The 20,355-nt window shown below is 36.9% G+C and overlaps 1 protein-coding gene across 2 annotated transcripts in view; it reads left to right on the top strand.

The window, feature by feature from the left end:
- Nucleotides 1-17,427, top strand: part of DCP1A (decapping mRNA 1A) — a 35,409-nt gene extending 17,982 nt beyond the window's left edge. Inside the window, exons 5-10 of one of the 2 annotated variants that reach the window (XM_076346258.1) lie at nt 1,052-1,190; nt 5,507-5,626; nt 9,642-10,406; nt 12,963-13,028; nt 15,125-15,343; nt 16,979-17,427. In XM_076346258.1, the coding sequence (XP_076202373.1) occupies nt 1,052-1,190; nt 5,507-5,626; nt 9,642-10,406; nt 12,963-13,028; nt 15,125-15,343; nt 16,979-17,059 (1,390 nt within the window). In that variant the 3' untranslated portion in view covers nt 17,060-17,427. Of the gene's footprint in view, nt 1-1,051; nt 1,191-5,506; nt 5,627-9,641; nt 10,407-12,962; nt 13,029-15,124; nt 15,344-16,978 lie in introns of those variants that run through there. The other variant, XM_076346260.1, reaches the window with a different exon arrangement.
- The last annotated feature ends 2,928 nt before the right edge of the window (nt 17,428-20,355 follow it).

Raw genomic sequence — 20,355 nt, 5'->3', positions numbered from 1 at the left:
GCCATCAGTTCCACAGCATGAGAGTTCTCAAGTGACATGCCAGCTCCAGAGTTCTGCCCTGTTTACAGTGCTTGTTTTTTCTTAACATATTTGATTAATGCAGGCTTAAAAAAGAAGGGATTACAGGCTGGTGTGTGTTTATTTCAAGAGGATAAGCTTTAGCGCATTGCACAGCCATGTATATCTTGTGAACTGCGTATGGATTAGGAGTAGAAATATATGCTGCCTTTGCTTTTATTAATGAAATGTACCAGGTACACATCATCATCTTGCATATCTTAACCATCTTTTAAACTGAAATTTTTTTATACTTGAGGCAGGTAGGGGTGGAGTAGAAGTGGTGAATGAACTGTAGGCACCAAAGGCTGGAGGAAAAGACGTGTTGTTGACCTGCAGGTAATTGGAATGGCTATAGGGTAGCTAGAGAAGAAAATGGTTTGCCCTTCTTTTCAGAGCCTTAAGTGGGGGAGTAAGGGGTAACTTGCTCTAAGCCTCCTTGCAGGCTGACTCCAGAGACATCTGGTGTGAGCCAGCTCTCTTCTTTCCCAGTGTCTTTGTTTTGTTGTATAATGGTAGGCCTCATCCTAAACTAGAGCTGTTTTATAATTGATTTTGTTGAATAACATGGCTTGATTTGGCTAAATATGGAAAAAATGCATGTTAGGAAGTAAAGAGTAAAAAATGTATTCTACTCAGTCTGTGGTATGATACATGTGCTCTTTGTGTAACACGTGCTTGAATGTCCACATATTTTATTGTAAAAAAGTCTAAATATGACAGTAGTAGTGTTTACTGTAGGCAAACTTTGTGAGAGGCAGACCAGTGCTGTCTGGATTGGAGATAAATTGTACAGACCATTTGCCAGTTTGACTTGTCTAAACCTTGTAGCAAATGAAAACTTTTGTAACTTTGGTCAACTATGTTTTAAGTTTTTATACAGGTGGAGCAAAATGTGTTGATATGCTGGGAGTACATTTTTCTTTACTGCTTTTTTGCAAGATGTGAACTCCAGATAAAATCTTAAAATCCTGTTTCTCCTTTCCTGTTACAGAGTGGTAGAACAAGAAGCTCAGAGATCGCAGCAGGTTTCCCAGGACAGAAAAAGTCCCAGCAGAACCAATGGCTGCAATGAAAACAGGCCCATTGACATCCTGGAAATGCTTAGTAAAGCCAAGGATGAATATGAACGAGTAAGGAAATGTCTCTCTCTTCCCCCCCCCCCCCCCCCCCCTTCTCTTTCCTTTTTTTTTCCTATTTTTCTCCCCACCCCCCAAACAAATAAAACCACTACTTCTACTTCTGAATAAGGGGCTTAGGACATCATATGGAGTCCACTGAAATAGCATGCCCTGTGATTTCTGAGAGATAGATGATAGAGAATAATTCTGATAGACTAAATTGTCCTGTGCAATACATTCTAACCCAAGATTGCAAAGTAATGCACCTAATCCATAATTTAATGGGCCTGTATATTCTCATGTTTGAATTGCTACCTTCTGGGGGAGGAAATATAATTTTAAAAACAGGTACCTGGAGATGCAGACACAACAAAATATTTTTCTAAAGTAGGTGCATGGGCTGCTTAATCTCAGTACTTGTCTACTGTCTTGTTTTGTGAGATCGTTGTCAAAGGAAATGTGAACAAATAGGTATATATGTAACACTGTAGAAGAACATACTCTGAACATGTCTGGGTTTGTGATCTTGAAGTTCCACTGTTGTAAATATTCCTTACAGTGGCTGACACTTTGGTTTTTCAGTTTTTTCCTCTGTACTGAAAGTCACTGGAGGAGATCTGCTATGATTCATGCCATAATCAAGAGCATTCATTGAGCTGCACGCTAAAATGCTTTAGCATGTTGAATAATATAACAGAAGCCCAGAAACTGTGAACTATCCCACATCTGTGATACAAGCACAGATGTACAATGACTTAGAGAGAAGGGGTAATGTGGGGAAAAATTCATATTTTAAAACAGTGTGGGATTTGCATGTTGCATGAGTTTATAGGTTTTATTTCTGTAATTATTACCTTAGTGGGCAACTCTTTGCCTACTTTTTTATTATTTTTCATTTTTAAGAAAGCCTATCTAGAAACTAGTTTTTAACACATCAGCTGTGTTTTGTTTAAAGAGCAGGCATTCTCTGCCATTGTTTCAGTAGCCTTGTTTTCAGACTGATGTCTCCTTCCCTCTCTCAAGTACACTTTACTAGAAACAGTCTCTGATTTCAGGCAAGATAGGGTGAATACTGATCGTGTGATCCAATTTGAAATGTAGCTTGATAGACCCATTTTACAACGATTTCTACTGCTGTGAGAAAATTTTGTCTGTGAGAAGAGCAAATAAATTTGTACCCAACAGCGTCTGTCTCTTAGTCTCAAAAGAAGTCTTGCGGTATTAGAGATGAGAGATTTAGTATTCAGTACCTTTGTAGACTCTATGAAGCATATTTTTAATAGCTGTAGACTAAGTATAACAATACTGTTCCCCTATCTTTCTGTTCCCCAGTTTACTACTTCTGTCCTGTCTGCTGTGTGTCTATCCTTTTAATTAATTGATTTCAGAAGGGTGAGTCTGGTCTCTTTTGCCAGTGCTAAATTCACAAGTTTACATAATGAAGGAGAAAATTAGGAAAGAATTACGTGATATAGTCCTGAGGACCAAATTCATACACGCAGGACAAATATAAGGGTAATGTGTGGGAGATCCCAAAAAGGAAACAAAGATTCTGAACATGCCTCTCCCCAAGTATAATAATGTGAGAATGTGCAATAGTAAAGTAATGTGTGAGTATAACATTGCAGAGCTGTGGTATAGTTTTTGCTGTTGTACTGGTGGGAGAAGAGTTAGCACGTTAGTAGAGTGCTTGATTCCTTCCAGAACTTGCTTGTGCAGTAGATCACAGCAGAGTTCCTTTGAGTACTTGGGACTTGAGTCTTTGTGGTATTCTAGATTGTTACAGTACAAGGTGGGATGAGGAGAAAAGAATGAACACGTGGATTAAGCCTTGTATGAGCCAACTTAACTTGTTACTTTCTGACGTAGATTGAGGACAGGTGAATGTGACAAACCATACAATATATTTGACCCAGGCTAGATACTCGTTTCTGAAAATCAGTAATGTGTTTTTTGAATGCTTTAAATACAGATTTTAAAAAAAAAATTGCTTCTGGTTCTCTGAACATCAGTGCTGTTTGGGGAGAAGGTGTCTTTGTACGAAGGCCAGCATTGTGGAAGTAGCAGCTTTTGTGAGAGCACAGAAGGAAGTATCAAAACCTGAATGACTCATCTTTCAATGTTTATCCATTGAGACAGATTTGAAGAAATTGAAGGGTTTTTGGGAAGGGGGAGGGGGGGAGAAAAAAGAAAACACACCACAAAACTTACTGGTTTGGTAGTGCCCTCTTAGGGTGTGATGAAGCCTTTTCTCCCTCTTTGTCCTTGCAGTATTGGATAATACACATTTCCAACAGATGGCTCTTAAAAATGACTCAGAAAGGATATTCTAGCTTCTCCTCTCCTAATTTTCAGATCTTTTTAATGTGAGAGTACTGAAAAGCTTTTGCTAGAAACGAAGTTCCTAAGCATCATGGATGAAGCTCTGTAGACAAGTAAAATATTGCTAAACAGGCCATGGTATGCAGATTTTGTGGTGGACAGTTGACGGCTGTGGTGCCTGTAATACAATAGGGAAATATGCAGGGCATGGACTACAGTAGAGTTGCTATATAATTGGGGTTTTTGTCTTGATCTTGATTAGTTGTTGGTGTGTGTGTGTGTGTGTGTTGTTTCTTGATGCTTTTAGAACACTAGTGAAACTAGAATAATTAAAAAATTTCCCTTTTGTGTGTGTATGTGAACTGTAAACTGAATCTGTTCAACATAATCCGATAGCCTGCTATGATTGTAGTTACATAAAAGTTGTCAGATAAACTCAATTGAGCAATGTTGGTCACTTTTCAAGCAAATTTCTTTGGAGAATGTTCTGTTGACCACCTCAGCTTTAGCAACAAACCTCTGGCACGTTAATTTTAGAACTCCTTGTAGGCAAGGTATGTCAATGTTAACGTGATGAAGTCACCAACTTGAAGATGGCTTCTTGAGAGACCTTTCCTGTCTTAATTTTTTTTTTATTATTTTATGGCACTCGGTAATTACACATGAATTTGTATTTAGGAGCAGAACGTACTTATCTGCCTGGTACATTCCAGATGGATCATACAGTAATCCTTGTACGCAGCCCACATGAGATTGGCAGAGTGTCAGCATGAGAAGGGGGCAGAGAGTGAAAAAGAGATTTATGAAGGTCTGAGTGATTTAATCTAGGATTCCAAATCAGCTTAATCCTTCAAGTACTCGCTACATCAAGTCCATACGTGAAAATGAATGAATTCTGAGATACTATTTTTTTTAATGAAGTGAATGGATGCTCTTTATAGTGTAGTGTTTTGTGTGTGTTTCAGTATGAGCATGGAAACATACTGCAGCTCATCCTCTACTGAAAAGAAAACTATGCTTGTCTGATTTTTTGTAACCACAAGGCATCCAGTATTTCAGGCACAAAGAGTTTTGACCTTCAAGTTAGTGGCTAAAAGTCGGAAAGATGGGAGAAGTTGCTTCTTGCCTCTGTCCCTAAATCACAATATATAGCCTTGATTTTGTATTTATTGCTTTCAATTAGAAATGGAAAACAAAAGAATAATAAAGCTGAGATTGTTTTTTAACTTGTTTCTAAAAAAGTTTAACCCAGATTTTGCTGCTGTGGTTAAGTGACCAGAGCAATCGTTGCTTGTGCTAATGTTCACCTCTATCATATGCGTAAGGTGTATTTTACCTATTGAAAGCTAGACTGTTCTACAGTTTGAGTTTTTTCTCTGGTGATTTCAACTGTAATACAATTTCTATATTTGTTTATGTATATATTTATTAAAGATGAAAGTTAACTCGATCTGTAAACATACTGTCTGTTTTTGTCTTGTTCACAGAAAACCAAATTAACAGCTTCTGAAAATACATGTACATGGTTAATTAAATCTGGCGGAAATAAGTCCGTGACAAGCTCACTTTCCAGCTACTTAGAATGATTTCTGACAGGATTTTTTTTTTTCTAAGCTGTTTCTACTTTGGGTTTTTGATTTAGTGAAGTGTAGCAAACTTCCTCGTTAGCAGCTAATGCAGATAAAGGATGTAAAAAGCCCGTTTTGTTTTTTTTTTTTAATATTTATTGGTGAAAAAAGTATGAAGCCAGTTGTCAGGTTTTTTTTGAATAATAAAGAGTAAAAGCTTTATGACTACATATAAGGTGGTGGATGTCTTGGTATGATTTTTATTTCCTAAAATTTGTGAATTCCACAGTGTCTTACAAAAATCGGTACTCTGTACATAGTCTGTATTTCAGTCAAAGTGCCATGTAAACAGGATTGTAGTAGTGGGTAAATGTAGACTTAAACTCATGTATTTGTGTTAAATTTTCTTCTTTTTTTTTTTTTCTCCCCCCACCCAAGAATCAGATTAGCGACTTAAGTATTATATCAAGTTCTGGAATGCAACAAAATGCAAATCCTCCAAAGCCAGAAAGCACAGAGCCTTCAGAACAAAAAACTTCATTACAAGTGCAAGAGCAGGTATGTTTCATCCAACCCTAAATAAGGTGCTATTTTTTTCATTTAGTACTTTGTTTTGGTACGAAAATATTTTTTTCTTAGAATGCCTGCAGTGTTGTTGTCTGAAGATATTATCGCTTTAAATAAACTAATGGGTTTGAAGACTTTTAGGATCCTAAATTCTGTCTTTTGACTTAGCATTTTAAAATATGAGGCGATGTCCACACTACTGTGAATATCCAGGTATGTTTAAATGGACTAGCTTGGATTCTGGAAGAAGTCAGTCTGTGGTAATGTGCAGGATGACTTGCAGAGCCAGGAAGCAAGAAAAAAATTACCTCTGCCACATTATTGGACTGACTATGGCATCAGTTAGCTGTACATGTTGTTGCAGTCTTTCACACGTAAACTCAAGCCCTGTTTTCTCATGTCTGAGAGATTTACTTAAGGTTTGTCTGTGCTGCCTTCAAAGCCACAGTCCTGCTAACTTAAATCAGGAGTTAGTCAAAGAAATGGAAAGCGCTTCAGTCATGGCAGCACCAAAGTCTCTTTGGCGTAACTGAAAGTGTGTTTACCTATCTTTTCCCATACTTCTGTAGCTTGCATTGAACCTTCGCTTGTATCACTGTTTGGTAACAATATCAGTCAGCTTGGCTGATTCCTTCATACTTATATTGTGGAAAAGGTGTGTGTGGTTTTTGTTGGTTTGCTTTGCGGCTTTTTGTTTTGTTGGGGGCAGGGGAGGAGTGTTGTTTGGGAGTTTTTTCCTATGTTAAGAACTTTTTGACAATATATTCCTTCCTCTGCAGGAAGGGAAATATTTTAAAAAAAAAAAAAAAAATTTGGGGGAGGGATGTTGCTCAAACTGTAGTAATACGAGTGTTGAGATCTGTTTCAGGTAAGTGTTAGATACAGCATGTTGAATCAGCATGTATCCAAATATCTACAAATTCTAAAGCTTGGTGTTACTACTGTAATTAAAGTTTAAACCACAGTAAAAATGCTAGTGGAAATAACCTCTGCTTTATGTAAATGATGTCTTTGAACCACGGGAAACTTGTTACAAAATACTTAGTATCATCACTGGAGTGGCTGGAACGGGTAGCAATAGTTCAGTATTTGGCTCCGTTTTCTAGTAAGCATTTCAGCACAAGGGAGCTGTAGCTTCATACAAGACTTTTTAGAGATTAAAAAAAAAAATCTGCAATGACTAAATTCCCTGTAACACCTAAATAACTTGGGCCTACTTACAGTGCCACCCAGTGGGCACGGAAAGGTCAGTAGTGGTTTTCCTCAGAACATACCCCACTGAGGTAAACTGCAAGGCCTGCCTTCCGTCCTTGCCGTAGTTTACACTTGTGTTTCTGATGCAATAAACCACTGTGTCTGTGAAATGAAATGCCCTATGAAAATGTGTGCAACCTTGCACTTAGTACTTGTAAACAAATTACTTCGTAGTAGTAATTTCCAGTACAGGTTAGGGCTTGGGTATGGGCAGCAGGAATCTGTTTTAGGGGATTGGGTAGTAACAGTTAATGAATTAAATTGGGGGTGGGGAGTTTGCTGGGATTATTGGCTATCACAGTCCCCTCTACCCCCTCAGCAGCACCTCTGCTCTTGGATCAGCACAAGTGATAGACTGACCCCTGGCAGCCAGCTCTGCTTGCTGCATGCCTGGTCTTGAGACCTGGTAGCAGAGTTTCCTAAGGCTTTGTTTTAAAAGAAGATACTTTCTTTTGGATCACTCCATGTAGACTGTACACAATCAGCTGAAGTGCCCCACCTGACAGTGCATGGAATTGCAGAACAGAAATCAAATAACTAGCAAAGGGAAAAATTGGAAAGATAAGCTTCTAACAAATTGCTCTGAAGTAATTCAAGGGAAACAGTAGATTTATAGAACAGGTGAAATGGCGTATTTTTAATTCTGTTGAGCTATTTAAAATAGTAAGTGCGGAGATATTGGAAAAAATTAATTGGGTAATAAAAGTAAAGCTAGTTAACTGGGTTCAAATATATTACAAATGTGTGTGTTCTTAATCACATTTTTAATAACATGGACAGCTGGAAGACTACTGGAAAAACATTCCATTTCAACTGTAAAAATACATTTTTCATCTAATTGAAACATGTGACCAGTGGACTTAAAGTGTGCATATAAGTACGGTGAGATTCCTAAACCCCCTCCAAAATGTCACACTTGTATGTTGATTGACTAACTTTATTTCATGCTAAAGATATCACAGACTTGGGAATAAAAATAAATGTTTTCTCTGTGATATTCTGAAGTTCAAGTTTTTTATCTTGGCAGTTCAAAATGAAAATCAGTTGTATCATGAAATGCTTTTGTGCCAGTGATCGGCAAAACTGAACTAGAACACTGAAATTAAACTTTATAGTGCCAGCTCTGACTGCTGGTTCATGTTTCAATACATCTGAAATGATTTCTGGAGAAACCCTCTGAGGAGCAGTCTGTTCCTATCAAGTAAAGTGATCATGTTGCCTTTTTGCAGCCCCCACTGATAAGGGTCTTCATAACCCACGGAGCTGATGATACGCTCAAAATATACCTCAGCCAGAGTTGGGACAGGCAAAAGATGTGTTCTATACTTCAGGCTGGAAATTAACTTCATGTTTGAGACTGTATCCACGTAAGGGGCTAGTCTGACTTGGATCAGAGCATGGTAGAGATTTCTGTTTATTACTTGACTATTGTAATATATTAATGAAGGAAAACTAGTCAATTTATCATAGTGAAGTGAAAAGCTGAGTCTGAAATGAGATGGAATAGTGATTTTTCTTTTAACGGAATCTTTACAGTTGAAGGACAGGTCTCCAGAACAGTAAGATCAGTGGAGAAAAGAACGAACAACTTTTTAGGAAGAATTCCTAACATAATTAACAAGGCTTATAAACCATAGAATGTCTCAGCTGCAAAATGAAAGTGTGCCTGACTTTAGGTTAGCTAAAAATGGGTAACAACAATGGCAGTAGAGATTAGTAACCTGGGCAGAAGTCAATATGATTTCAAGCTCAAGGGTTTTTTTGTTAGGCTACTTGCATGCTACCTGTACTGCCGTGCTTTCACTGCTGTTATCTGTGCTAATAAAATTAGAGCTAGCATAGCAATGTCATGGTACAGTAGTTGTTGTTATTGTAAAATAGCATCTTTGTTTAGACATACTGTCAGAATACACTGGAATTGTGCTGCAGGCCATTCAGTCTTCTGAACAGAATGTTGTATTTTAGTCCAGCTGTTTTACATAACTTCTGGTCCTGTGCAACCTAAAAAAAAAAAAGGAAAATTTTGAGGTTAAGGGTGTTAATAGCTTTTTCTTTTCTCTTTAGTGAGGCACATTTTTAAACATTTTCAGCAAAACATTTAGAAGATGATATCCTTAAAATCGGATTTTTTCTAACAGTGTCAGTGCTGTAGGCTAGATCTATATTTTTGGGAGAAACTAAAGGACTGGTAGATGTAACTGTGTATATATACACACTTTTCAAGGAGATATATATACATATGTTTACGTTTATACAGATTCTTTTACCTATTGTTACATCTATCGCATTGTTAATGAAAAGGGTGAGAACAACTGTCTAGGCATGTATTGCTAGATCAGTTGTGTACCTTCAGGTTTCTTTGTTCCCTTCCCATCTTTTAGGCCATTTAATTATTTCCAACTCTATAAATTCTATGTGGATTTTGTTCAACATGTATGTTCCCCCCCCCCCCCCCCCCCGCCCCTGAAGTGCCTTGTGTAGTTCTGGCTGATCGATGATGGCAGGCGCCATCTTAATGACAGTCTGTGCACAGAAGGCTGTAGAGAAAAAGCTTACATAGACAGGATGTTCCTTGTAAATGAAATTGATTTCAAAATTCCTGTGAATAGGGCACACTGATATCCAAACTGTATTTTAAATGCATTTGACCTAGTTGTCTTTCATAGTTTTCTTGAAATTGTAATAGACTGTGTGAGATGCACAGTGGTATGTATATTTCTAAACTGAAAACTTCCTGTTCCCTTCTTTCTAGCCATTTCAGTCAAGGCAGAAGCATCTGACTTTGGAGGAACTGTTTGGAACATCTGTACCAAAGGAACAGCCCACAGCTCCGTATCCCAATCCAGAGAGAATGGAAAAGTTGCAGACTGACACCTCTGCCAGAGAGCAGCACAGCTTGCTCTTGCCTTTTTCCTTTGACCAGTCAACAGTAATACAACAATCACTAGGGAAATCTGAAAGTCCAAGTGTTAAAACCAGTGCCAATCCTTTGAATCAGCAGGAATGTTTAACACCTATGCTAATACCTCCAGCTTCAGTTTCCCAGCCTGATGTAAAAAATGTTTCAAGCTATTCAGTTCGTTTAAGCCCTATTCTTAATTCAGCCTCGACAATGGAAGCTGCCCCTGCTCAGATGCTTCCTGGCTTAAAACAAAGCAACAGTATAATGCACGTTATGCAGCAAGCTGCCAAGCAGATATCCCCACTAGTGAATCAGCCGCCATCTGAAGTGAACCACGCTCCACAAAATCTAATGGCTGGCCAAAGCCAGCTTATAGCACCCTTGATGTCAACAAATACAGGAACTGTCTCAAATACATCCCATACAAGTGTTGATCTTCTCCAGAAACTCAGGTTGACCCCACAGCATGACCAAATTCAACAGCAGTCTCTCACTAAGACTTCCTTAACACCAAACATCTCTGCCTCGGTTGGCCAACTTGCAACACCAGAAAGCTTCAAAGAATCTCACAGTAAGCCATCAACCTTGAACAGCAAGATAATCTCTCCCCTTCAGGTATTCTGTGGGTTTTTATATCCATGAAGCTTTAGATTGTTTTTAGACTACATGTATTTTCCCTTGGAAAAGGTACTGTTACATATTAGCCTTTTTAAAATAATTAAGGACTTCCACTGTGTGATATTGATTGAATTGCTAACTTAGAAATCCAATTTCACTAGTTTTCTATCATTAGCATCTGCTATCAGTAACAGACCTGTCTGTAGAGGAGGAGGTTTTTTCAAGCTGGTGCTGTTAGGAGTTGAATAAGTCCTAAAGAATTCATCTGTACTTGTGTCAGAAAAATACTGCTAAGAACTGATGATCTGAGAAGGGACAGAAGGTTACAGACTGATCAGTGTTATGAGAGCTGATGCTGTGGAAATCTAGCCTGTACCTTCTTTGAAGGTACAAAATTAACCATTTCCTGTTTCTGGTTATTTTGCTTTGGATGTTTTGTACTCCTTCAATTTTGACCCCCTTCTGCTGGGGATACCTGTGGGCTACATTGAGATACTGTTAGTTATTTAGTAAAATGGATTGTAAACTGATTTATTTTGTTTAATTGACTGCCTTGGTTTATTTTATCCTAGTATCGCTTACAAAAGACCTCTTAAATTTTTTATTTCTTGGAGGAGAATCTATTGTCTATGCCTTAATATAAGCCAAAGCAGTAAATTTGTTTTGAGACACTAGGTGAAAATGTCACAGCTAGTCTGTAAGGTTAATGCGTGTGGCTTTGTGTTACAAATTATTTTCCATTAGTGTTGCTCTGCTGTATAATTGGCTATCTCAGTAGTAAAGACATTAATGAATTTGGGTTATTGGATTTCTTTTTTCTCCAAAGGGAGTAACTTTCTGTAGTGCCCATCTCTCAGGTTATCCAGAGGCTTCTCTTTGTTTTGTTGCGTTATTATTTTATTTTATTTACAGTCATGCAGACTAAGCCAGTGTTCAGTCGTGTCTTCTTGCATCTTGGGTACAATGATAATGCAAGAATAAAAACCACCTAACTAAACTACTTACAGCTACATCTGTATGAATTTCCTAATGTTTATTATTATCCAGTGCTTGCCACTGGGTTTTAACAAGATCTTTGGTAGCCCTGTTTGGGTCAGCTGCTACTCTTTGCTATGATATGGTGATGACTTACTTATAACAGAGAACTAATCAAAAGCTCAACTCTTCAGCCTGTAACTTGTCCTAAGCATTATTTTAGAATACCCTGTATTTTTCAAGTGTTGCTTTTCTGTCCTCAGAAGAGTTATCCCTGTCTTAATGTTTAAGAAATCGGTATATTTTCATTGTGGTGTCTTTCTAATTACCTTATTTCTAATCTACTGCCTTTGTTCTTGAAAATTTTCAAGATGACTGTGACTGCTACGTGCTAGGATTATTTTACTAGCGATCACCTCTCGAGATGTTTGGACTGATTCATTTTGCAGAGGGAGGAGGAGGTCCAAGTACAGCATTGAGCAGCTATCTTGATCTAGTGTTGAAGAACTGTACATTCTGAGCAGTATTTTTCTTTTGTATACTACTAAACCTTGGTGCAGATTTGACTGAAGATTGTGACATCTTTGAACATTTAGAAAAGTTGGCTGTGTTTATCCGTAACTGCCCTTGACTGCATTTATTCAACGTCTGCGTGATAGCCTTGGGAATTAGCTCTTCATATGCCAGTCTTACACCCTTTTTTTTTTTCCATGTCCACTGTGTGTACATATTTTCATTAGACAAAATTCTCCATAGTCCAAATATACTCTCAAACTAGCAAAAGACTTCTTAAATCTTGTGTAATTAGACTTTAAGAATTTGATCTTGTGCTTGTTACCACTTCATAAAGCTAATTCTGTTTTTGTCACTAAGGACTATCAATTCCCTGAGTGTTTTTCATTGCAGTTCAAGTAAGCTAAGTACTGTCTGTTGCGAAGGGTTTTTTCCTGTTCTATGTTGCCAAGAGGTATTCCAAATGGCTACAACAAGCCTTTCAAAGAATGCCACAGGAATTTACTAACATACTTTATCTACGTGCCTTTTATTGTATTTTCTAATATTTTATAATACTTGAATTTTATTATATTATAGTCTTGAAATCTGACTAAAGAAATAACTGGATGCTGTTTGTAAAGGTATAAAATACTTCTGAAATTCTACCAGAAAACAGCATTTAATTTTTGTGGAGGTGATTAGATCAAATTCCTAGGAAAAAAAATACTGAATTTAACCTTCCTGGCAATTTACCAAACTTATTACAAGGTACTTAACTCTTCACTTTGTAGCATTTGTTTTGTTCCCAGTTTCAGTGTTCATGTTTAGAATTTTTTAACTGTAGTAACTGTGTTTTGTTGTGGCTTTACAGGTTTGCTGTAATATTGAGAGCATAAAACATAAATTCAAATCTTTCCTCTTTTTCCAGCTTCCCATTGATTATATCACTTTTACAAAATGAATAGCATTACATCTAAAATCTGCTGAAATTTACATTTTTATGCTTTCATAAAAACAGAGAACCACCACTGGAAATTGAGCTGTGGATGATAACTTGTGAATTATGCTTTCTTTTTAACTTAGACTGTACAACAAAACAAGGAATCAGAAGTATTTCCACAGCCGAAGACTTTGTCTAAAGCAAGTCAAGTAAGTGAATAAATACTTCTGCTAATTGTTTGCTCGTTTTCTTAAAAAAAAAAAAAAAGGGGGGGGGAGGGGATGGTAGTGGTGTAAAACTGGTAAGCAGTTGGTATCTCAACTAGTCATTGCCCACTGACCATATTTAAAGTGCTGTGATGAAGCAGAAAGAAGCTGTACTGAAGCAAGGGGGAGTTTCTGTAGACTACTATGAACGAGTACACTACTTGGTTGTACAGTGCCTCTTATTGTTGATGCTAATGCAGAAAAGAGAATCCATTTTTGGATCTGCAATCTTGCATTCATTTTGCACCATTTGAACTGGTTTTTTAAATCTTGTAAGCAAGCAGTACTAATGCTATAATATTGCAGTGGGGTCTATTAGCCTTAGCCCAACCTTAAGTACCCCAGAGGCATAAAATGCAGTCCTTGCCTTGCTGTCTCTTTCAGTTTTCCTGAGATACCTTGCATTTTATGAAAAAGATACCAAGCAAAAAAAAAAGAAGGAAGATAGAGGAAGAAAAGAATGACAAGCATTTGTTACTGCAAAACTTTCTAATAGCAAGTTTTAGTGATCTGACTACGGATTTAACATTATTAGAACTGCCTTTGAATAACAGTTCAAAATAATGTCAACATAAAGTTTCAGGTTGCAGTTAAAAAAATAACTGGTAATAGTCATGTCTTCAAGAATTGTTTTTAATTATGTATTCTTTTCAGGATACCATCTGTAATTTAATTCTACTTTTCCTTTACCCACCTCCTCCTTTTTCAAATCTGTTAAATTGCCTCATTCTTGCCCAACTTGCACTACATAAAAGCAGTTTTAGTAGCATGCCCAGATCTGATTGTGAAGACAGTAAAAACGGTCCTGCTTAAAGTAAAATGCTGTTTTAGCTACTGGCCTGCTATAAGACAAGCTATACAGTCTGTTCATGATACAGCAAATAATTATCTAAGTAAAAGCATTTTACATGGATTTTGGAATTTTAAGAAATGTGTGCATGTTGTGTGGTAAACTGCATTTGCTGGTTTAAACACGTTGTCTTCAGCTGAAATCCCACGCTGTAAGTCTTCACAGTTTTGGCTACAACAGAATCAATTTGCTAGTTCTGCTGTTGTTGATGTTGTTATATATGCATTCACTTCGGATGGCTTTGCAGTTTTTTTTCTTCTGGAGATTTTTGGTTATCCAAAGGGAACTCTTTCTGCTGACATATCAAACATCTTGATATATCACTTTTAGTCTTGCTTTCTTTTGAGTGAGATTGGCTTGTTTATTTTCTTTTTTTTTTCCCGCCATGTTGGTCATTCTGGAAGCATGAGCAAGATGTAGATTATCATACTGAATAATAATTGCAGTTATCAGGAGATGTCAGAGTTGCTCAAAGCTGATGTTTATTCACATCCACTTTATGCAAATATAATATTCCTATACATTTGTGATTTATGTTTAAAAGGAAAAGTGGTGAAGGCAGTGTGTGGATTTCTGTAATGAAATGGACACAGACCTGTGGAAGAATGAGGTGGGAAGATAGAGTCCTCAAAATATTCCTGTCTCCCTTCCTCCCAAGGGAAAATTTACTTAGAATAAGAATATTTCAATGTACTCCAATGCTTTAATTATAGTTCATCAGTCATTTTAAATATCTTTGAGATACTTTACTTCAAATTATAAGTGTATTTGTTGGAGACCATAGAAGCGGGCAGGGGCGGGAAGCAGGACTAGCCTTTCTGTAAACTCCCAAGGAAAATAATAATTTGCAAAACAACTACAGGCTCCTTCGATTACCTAGGTGAAAAGCTCATCTCTTATTCTACGTGTTATGTTTCAAAAATTCTGGAAGGTAGCAACCACATGAGGAGGAAGGAGTCTGCATACAAGAATATTGAAGACTGTTACCTTCCTCAGCTTTTAAAATGAGAATTACTATTGATATTTATCTTCATAGGTAGATATTTCTTCATTAAGAGCAGCTATTCTGTAATATCTGACTGAATAATAGTGGCTACAATTTTTTTTTTATGCTCGTCTCTCCAGCCTTTATAACAGCATTCATTCTTACTGGACACAGTGCTTATTAATTTTCTGTTCTTTTTTACAGGTTGCACCTCCGCAGTTTGTGACAGCCACAACTACAGTAACGCCTTCAATCCTCTTGTCTCCTAGTGTTTTTCAGCAATCAGCTACAAAAGCTACTGAAGTGGAGAATAAAGCCAATTCCTCTTCGCCTTTAACACTTGGAACAACAGAAATTCAGACTATACCTCCTACTGTTCTCAGTAGGTCGCAGCTTCAAGAAGCACTGATACATCTAATAAAGGTCCTGTCTTTACAGAGCTCAATTTCTGAGGGATGGGGTTCCAACTACAGTAGCCAGTACTGAGAAATTCTGTACCCCTATAACTCCTTTTGCCCTGAAACATTACAAAAGTTGTTCCTTTCTGTTGGAAGGGGTAGATTACTCCACACTGTACACATAGTATGGCACAGCTTGCTCCTTTTGGTTGCGAGATGGAGGACTTAGAAGGACAGAGCTGTACATTGGATGTGTCCATTCACATCCATATGAATTTGTGGGTGAGTGAAGGAAAAGTTGCACTAGTAGAAGCCCTGGTATGGGGATGGGGGGGTTGGTTTTGTTGTTTTTGTAAGTGTTCCTGCTTTTCCAAGGAAAGCTTTCCTGTTTCCAGTTCCCTAGAACTGTTCCTGATCTTTAACTGAAGTATGTGTCTTTGAAATGGAAATTGTAAAGTTCTAGTTCTGCCATTTCTAGGGACTAAAAAGTTCAGTTGAATTAAATCTGTGATGTCGGGAGTAGCCATGCAGTGAGATCATTTTGACCTCTAATGTCATGGTGAAGTTGCCATGAATGACAAACCGTTCTTTGTTAACTCAGGATTCTCTTGCCCCCTCCGTGCTGATGTTAGTAGAGCTTACACCCAGAATGCAAGTCTAAAAATAGCAAACTATCTTCCCAGCAATAAAGTTGTTAGGACCAAAAAGGGCAGCTACCAGATCCCATCATCAGCTAGGTTGCCTGATTTATCTATGTTGTTCCTTTTTGCATAATGTTTTTGTGTATTGCTGTGCATGGGTTTTTTTCTCTTTAAAGACTTAAACTAGCTTACTTGTAAGTCTTGCATCTGAGCTCAGCTGCTGGAAGTCTTATTCTCATTAGAGACATAGCGCACTGATTCTCACCCAGTAGTCTGAGGAACATCATTGTGGTGATCAGAGAGCTGATTGGAATATTTGTCTCTAATCTTCTCTTTATGTAGAGAGATAGCTGAATGAAGACCAAAATAGGCATACCCTGCAGCATGGGAGTACTTGCACAGCACTCCAAGCAGGATACCAAATTTGCTATGCAGATATTGTAAAAAGAATATTACATCTTCAAGCTAGGTGATTAGATACCAGTTTTGTAAACTTGTTATTTGAAGGAATTAAACTCAGAAAATATCTCTAAATATTGTCTATAGGTTAAAAGAATTCACTCCCAGTAATGCTTTGACATGAGACTTCTTGTATAACACACTGCAATCCCTTTCAGGCTGGTCTGACAGACAGAAATAACATTATTTCTGACACTCATGCAGACTTTATTTGGGAGCCTGTACACAGGATGGAATTCCCTTTGTCCAAGACTAAGGTTTGGACTCTGGAGGGAGGTGAAATTATGTGGCCAAGGCTGACCTAGTGACCCCTGTTTTGCTTGTTTGAGCATCCAATGTGCTCAGTGATCTCTTTAGCTATCTTACAGACTCTGAACCAGGAAGCTGGTATGTTGTCCAAAAAGCATTGCCTTCTGTACAAGTATGCAGCTAGTTCCCTTCTCTTAATGCTCAGATAGCTAGCACTATAAGGAATCCTTATGCACAACTTAAATGGCATTAAACTAAACAATTTTTTTTTATCTTTTTACTAATGTTTCTAATGTGTTTTTTTCCTGCAGAATGATTCCCATTTTCTCAGCACTATTCATGAAGTCTACTTGCAAGTCCTAACCAAGAATACAGACAACATTAAGCTATAATCGAAGCTAAATCTGCTTAAAATATATCCATTTTAGAAACAATTATGCCTCGTCTATAAAACTAATATTTTTGTAAAAGAATATTTAGTTTTCAATGTCTTGAATTTGAACCTGTTAGGAAAGACTATTCCTTAAATACTTATGAAAGTAATGTTCTCAGAAGTGATCTAGGTTTTCACTGTGATCATCACCAGCAAACCTTTGTTTTTATTGGGGAGGGGACTTTAAGTTGCATTTGAGCTCTCATTAGCATTAAGTGAATGTGCAAATGTTTGCTCTGGCTTTCATTCCTACCTGTATTCACTGTTCAAGGATTAGAGACTCAATACTATTTAAACCAGCAAATAACTAGTACAGTACAGTACACTACACCACACCAGAACAAAATTCAGTTGTGGGAACCTAGTTCCAGTTTGAAGGACTGAGGAAAAGGAGAGCAAAATGCCTTGTGATTAAGTTGGCAGGTGTGGGGAAGGAACAGATCTGGAAGCCAGGCCTTTGGAGAGAAATCTTTAACAAAAGGTTTAAAAATGTGATTTGCTCGATACATTGACAGTCTCTACCTAATGCACATAAATTCATCTTTTAAATATTCCATTAATCTTATTTGCTTCTGTGTCGCTGACATTAAACAGGTATCCAAGTGAGTAAGGCCATTTTCTCTAAAAAGACAAAATTTGAAGTATGCAAAATCCTCAGTGATTGTATCTTTTTTTTTTTTTTTAAAGCAACAGAGTTGTTCTGTTGCATGTTGAAGTTCTCTTGTTTTAAGTTTATAGTTAGGAGACCACCACTGGAAGACCCTCTCCCTGTTCAGCAGTGTTTGATATAATTTAAATACTTTGTTTCCCTTTTAGCTTAAGGATGGACCATGTCGTAGTTGGCTTTCATTCCTCGGTTGTGTTGGAACTGCAGTGTTGAAAAGTATGCAGATGGGGAACAAATGCATGCTTTTCTTCTGTTGCCCTCTCCCCAAATTGTTAGTGCACACTTCATAGTCTGAAGTTTATCTAATTAAAATGTTATCGCTTCTTATATGTGATTTAGTAATTCACTATTCACTAATGTAAGAATTTAACTGGATTTAACTTTCCCATTTGAAATCAGAAAATTTCTAATTATAGTTTCTTATGCTGCTGTGTTGGTTTACCCATGGCTTGTATTTATTTCTTAAAGGCATGCAAAGGTAATTAATAAGACTTCAGGTCCCAACTTTCTCCAGCAATAGTAGTTTTAAAGGATGCTTTTCCAGTAGAAAAGTTTTGGTTTATTGAGTAAAAAGATAATCTGTAGTGAATTATGCTGCACTGCTGCTTCTTTTCCCTCAAGCACTATTGAAATACAAAGAAAAAAATTGTTTGGCTCCTTACAACATATATGTATGTATATATATCCTAAGGATTAGTTAATGTTGACATAGTCAAGGTGCATGGTCATTTCATTGGAAACTAGTAATTGAGCTTTAATTGCAACTTATTCACAAATCGGTATGTTTTAGATACAACAAATATTTACATTTTTATGTATTTGATCTATTTTAGTTTTTTCATAGCTTTTTAGTGGAAAATATATTTTGTTTAGCACTACCTGCCTTCTGAAAAGCTCTTCTCAGCCTTTGAGTTCAGCGTTTCCAGTTCAAATATGTAGTATTTTGTTAGAAAAATGTGCAAGATTCAGGGAAAGATGCTAATGTCATGCACATTCATCAAGAAATATATTGGCTTTAATAGTAGCATTTGAATTCAGCAATATAAACTCAGCCTTGTTAAGGAAGATAGGAGCTTCCTACATAAATTCTGGAGTCATGATACTGTGGATATGCATAAACAATGAGACTCAAATTAGATCTAAGGTCTAAACTAATTTTTGTTGGATTTTTTAGAAAAAGTTTCACTAGAAGGGACAAACCAATGAGTAGTTCCTCTGAACAAAAAAGGATATCCTAAACCAAATAGAGAGTTGTTTTTTATCTGGATTTAGCAACGATTAAGTCCGTAACTTCACTTCATATGGACAGCTTCCAGTTTCTTCAAAGGAAGATTTGATAAAAGTTTCTAAGAATAGAAATGTTGGAAGATGATAGTGCGGATTTGTACTGTTTGCTAAATACAGTCATATCCAAAGATCTATAGAAATGATAGGAAGGAGTTGTATTTTGAGTTCTTCAGTCATATACAGTTGACAAAAGTAATACTGTTTAGAGCAGCAATGCTGTTATGAGAGTTTGACTCTACTTTGACTATCCTTAACTTGTTTCCAGCTGTCCAGGAACCCCCACAAGCAGTTGGCAGCTCCTTACTTTACTTTGGTTTTGCATTATTGGTTTACTTCCCCACCCCCACCCCCAACTTTCAAAATTAATTGGAAGAGAAACAGAGTTGAAATCATAGTTACTAGGCAGGCATTTTTACAACAAGCAAGCCTGTTCATCTTGAACACGTGCACATGTTTGTTCTGACCTCTCTACGTGTAGCCAACAGACACTGGAACCAACCGAGGTGTCAGCTAATACACCACAGAGATTTATGACAAGTGCCAGGGTAGTGGGTTTAACGGATAAACCTCTTCAATGAAAAGTTACATTGTAAAACACAAGCTCAACTACAGCGTAGAATTAGAATTTTTTTTTTTAAATGTGGACTGTGTTATTTAACAACTTTTTTCCTGATTATTTTAACTTTTTGTATAAATCTAAAATTGCCAGCTTGTCAAAGTGCTTGATTCGTGTTATCCACGTGTAGGGATAACTAGTGTGTAGCAAGTTACCATGGGTCATCACAGGAAATTATTGTGACCATTTTCAAGTGATTTTTTTTTTTTAAACTACTGGCTTAATGGGATTTTACCTATTAGTTCTGAGAATTAAAAGATTATTAGTTTAGACTATACTCCCCAAATTAATTGTATTATCTAAGCATGTGTTTTGTGGCTAGCGTTAAGTCACTTTAAAAAAAAAAAAAAAAACCACACACAACAAAAAAAAAAACCCAAACCACCTCAAACCTAATCAAAGACAGTTTTAAAACCTACAGCTGCTGAATTGTTCAGGAAAATCAAAATTCTCAGTTTTGTAGTTAGACTTTATCTGCTGTTATTTAACAATGCAAAGTTTATATGAAAGGTGCCTAACAGCTATTAACTTAGAAGCAGTATATCTTTCCAAATTAAACAAGATTTGCAGAATGATTGAATAAAGTTCAAAAAAAAAATGTAAGTGGTTAATTTTGATTTCGCATAAAATGTTTAATTCTGTGTATAAATACTCAATATAATATTTAAACACTCGCTGCTGGATG

The sequence above is a fragment of the Aptenodytes patagonicus genome, chromosome 8 (genome assembly GCF_965638725.1).
Source record: "Aptenodytes patagonicus chromosome 8, bAptPat1.pri.cur, whole genome shotgun sequence".
Classification (NCBI taxonomy): domain Eukaryota; kingdom Metazoa; phylum Chordata; class Aves; order Sphenisciformes; family Spheniscidae; genus Aptenodytes; species Aptenodytes patagonicus.
This window is presented reverse-complemented; position numbering and strand designations above follow the sequence as displayed.